The sequence below is a fragment of the Populus nigra genome, chromosome 12 (assembly GCF_951802175.1).
Source record: "Populus nigra chromosome 12, ddPopNigr1.1, whole genome shotgun sequence".
Classification (NCBI taxonomy): Eukaryota; Viridiplantae; Streptophyta; class Magnoliopsida; order Malpighiales; family Salicaceae; genus Populus; species Populus nigra.
In genome coordinates this window covers 3,931,337-3,935,084 of record NC_084863.1, presented here as the reverse complement: position 1 = coordinate 3,935,084, position 3,748 = coordinate 3,931,337, and the positions used below count along the sequence as shown (strand labels likewise).

The 3,748-nt window shown below is 33.8% G+C and overlaps 1 protein-coding gene across 1 annotated transcript; it reads right to left on the bottom strand.

Annotated features, from left to right (window-relative positions):
- Nucleotides 1-1,250: 1,250 nt before the first annotated feature.
- On the bottom strand, nucleotides 1,251-1,781 carry LOC133669900 (tyrosine/DOPA decarboxylase 2-like). The gene has a single exon (XM_062090227.1). It carries the CDS (start codon nucleotides 1,746-1,748, stop codon nucleotides 1,251-1,253), a length of 498 nt encoding a protein of 165 aa, XP_061946211.1. The 5' UTR covers nucleotides 1,749-1,781.
- Between the last annotated feature and the right edge of the window lie 1,967 nt (nucleotides 1,782-3,748).

The following is a 3,748-nucleotide window of genomic DNA, read 5'->3' as shown; positions in this document are numbered from 1 at the left end:
AAAATAAAAAAAATCAAACAAAACAACAATAATAATAAATTTTTGGACCCTAATCTATTTTTTTAGCATGGTCACAGGGCAAATTCATCTTCATTGAACTCTCCTCTCCTACCAAACCTTCATTGACACTAACATTTATTACATTCCTTCCATTTTGTATTAATTTAAAAAGTAAAATAAAACGGAATAATTTTTATTTTATTTTAATTCTCAATCCGTTCTAGATTTTCCTGATAAATTTCAACCAGAATGTTCCGGTTACATTTTACATGTTTCCTTTCGGGCTTGAAAAGCCTTTAAATCAAACCCAAACTTCAACTTATTTTAACCAAAACAATCCTAAAAATACCATATAAATATTAATAACTCCATTTTCAACTACAAAACAATCTTTAATCAATCTAAATAAATAAATCAAGCAAAACAATAATAATAATAAATTTATGGACCGTAATCTTTTTTTTAGCATGGTCAGAGCGCAAATTCATCTTCATTGAACTCTCCTCTCCTAACAAACCTTCATTGACACTAATATTTATTATATTCCTTCTTTTTCGTTGGTTGAATAAAACTTGAGTTGCACATCTCTTTTATAAAATATTAAGAGATCAAAAAATCATTCTCCATGAATATCATAATAAAAATATATTTTGCAATACGATTATAAAATAAAAAGCACTGGACTATTTCTTTTTATCCTTAAGAAAAGTATGAACTCCTCGTGATATTGAATGAGTAAACTTAAGGGAATTTAAAGGGGTGACAAACAAAACTTATAGTTTTATTAAGGGTTAAAAAAATACTAATTAGGTGGTGTTCGTGTGTTAACATAAATGTGACACTCAAATTCCAACTCTGTTTACCTTCATTTAAGAATTAATTGTCGTAGCGTTTTGACGTGAATGACTTGTGTGACTTACCTTTATCTTTTAGAAGTGAAAAGTTCGGGTTTGATTTATGTTTTTTTTGTGTAGAAACATTTTACTTTTATAATATTTTGGTATTTTATTTAAGTTAAATTACTTTAAGTTAAAGTTCTATTTAATCTTAACTATATAGAAAATTTTAAATTTTAAAATTATATTTATTTGATATTGCATGTGTTTGTATTGCATAATTTATAATTAATTTATCTTGAATTTAAATTATATATATATATATATATTATTTATTTGACATTGCATGTGTTTGTATTGCATAATTTATAATTAACCCTGAACAGACGACAATCTCCATTTTAGTATAAAAGTTCATGTGGTTGTCAAAAGAACCACGTTATGAAAAAATAAACAGACACCACCTCCGTTTCCTGAGAACAAAAAAGTAGATGGGAGCTTGAGCATCTTTCCCATCCAATCCATTACAATGGATTCCAGTTCGGTAGCAGCAGGAGATGCAATCCAGTTGAAGCCAACAACATTAAGGCCTGTGCAGAGCATCTCACCAACAAACCCTGCAGTGCTTGCATTTGCTTGGAAGTAAGCAAAGAAGTTAGGGCTTTGCCAATGAGTGAGGCCTGGTATAATGCTATCAGTTACATCTTTGAGAACATCTTCTAAGGATTCCTCGCAATATGGGGCAGTGTCTGGCAATTGGGTCAATAAGTACCCTGGTTTCACTTGGCTTTGAACCGGGTTGTTTTCAATATTCTTGTAATAATCAGCAATGAAATCGATCACCATTTTGGAATCATTGGTGAAACCATTTGGGTCTAAAGGGGAGAAAGTGTTTGTGGATTGAGAACCCATTTATTTCGGATAGATGAATGGATCACTTCAATTTTCTTCTCTTCAGGTGTTTGTGGATTTATCATGAGTGGAAGGGTGGTCTTTATAGGAGATGCTCAGTGTACGGCCTCATCCATAACTGCTATGTTTTTTTTCAAACTCAATAATACAGTGTGTGGTTATAAGTAGCAGCTGTGATTTGGTTTATACGACCACTAAAAATTAGGTTTAATAAGTGAAGCAATTTTTTTCCTCCTCATCCTGCTGCGTTTTTGTTCAGTGGAGAGTATAATTCATTCTTTACTGTTCACGTGAACAGTAGCTCTTCACTGTTCCAGCCGAATCAGGTTCGGTCCAAAACGAAATGCATTGAACCAGGTCTGATCTAATTAAAAAAAAAATTATTTTTATTTTTTTAATTATGTTTTATTTAAAAAATTAAAAAGAGATCATATAATATCAAACACTCTCAGTGTTTGTGGATTTATTATGAGTGGAAGGGTGGTCTTTATAGGAGATGCTTAGTGTACGGCCTGATCCATAACTGAAAAATTATAAAGACCACACACACACACACACACACACATATATATATGGTGGGTCAAAATGTATCCCTCCGTCTATTAAAAAAGACATAACTCGAACTCCCCTTTTTACTCATGTCTAACACTATGTTGTCTGGTAGTCCATGAAGCTTCATTACATTCTATGAAAAAAAACTGGTGATTTTCGTAGCACTGTAGGGGTGAGATACAGGAATAAAGTGGGCATATTTGGTAAAATTGTCCACAACTATCATAATTACTGATTATTGGTTAGATTTTGGTAACCCTTCTATGAAATCCATGGATATGGATGACCATAGTCTGGTGGGTATAGGTAAGGGCTGTATGAGCCCTGAGGGTTTAGTGTTCTCTCTTTTTTCTTTCTGACAGACTTCACAATGTCTAATATATGTTTGTATATCTGACTTCATCCCTATCAAAAAGAAATCTCTTCTTGTCATTTTTAGTGTTCTCTCAAAACTCATGTGTCCCGATGCTAGGCTATCATGAATATAATTTATGATGGGCTATATTCATGATGGCCTCTTTTATAGGGCTGGATTTACTTATGTAGACTCTTTGTTTGTAGTACAATATCCCTCCCCTAAGATGATATTTCAAGGATCCTATAGTTTCTTTGTTTAGTTGTTGCAGGATATCTTGAAATTCGGAATTAGTTTTATAACTATCCTTTAATTGATCAACCTAGTTAACTAGCGGTTTAAAGATAGCCCATAGTGTACCTTTTTTTGTTGTGTCCTCCTATCTAGAGAGTGCAACAACTACTAAATTCTCCCTTCCTGCCTGAAAATCGACCATAAAGTCATAGCCGATCAACTTGTATAACCATTTCTGTTGTGTGGGTGTCCCAACCCGCTGCTCTAGTAAATACTTGAGGCTCTGTTGATCTGTCTTAACCTTAAAGGCTTGGCCCAATAGGTAAGGCCTCCACTTCTAAATAGCAATGACTAGTGCCAAGAATTCCTTCTTATAAGTGGATAATGACAATTCCCTACCCTTAAGACTTTTGTTGAAATAGGAAATAAGTCTTCCTCTTTGTATTAGCATAACCTCGAGACCTATACCTGAAGCATCACATTCCGCTATAAAACTTTTGAAATCTGGTAGTGCTAGGACTAGAGGGGTTGATATGGCCTCTTTTAACTGTTCAAATGCTTGGTCTGCTTCCGAGTCCCACTTAAATGCCCCATTCTTCAATAGTCGAGTCAATGGACCTACAATAACCTCATAACCCCTGATGAATCTTCGATAGTAGATTATTAGACCCAAAAAACCCTTTGGTGATTTGAGTGTGTTTGGTTTAGGCCACTTGATCATTGACTCCACTTTACTGGGGTTAACATATACTCCCTGACCTGAGATGATATGCTCCAAATATTCAATTTCACTGCTTGCAAATTTACACTTGGACTGTTTGGCGAATAACTTATGTCGTACCAGAGTCTCAAATACCAT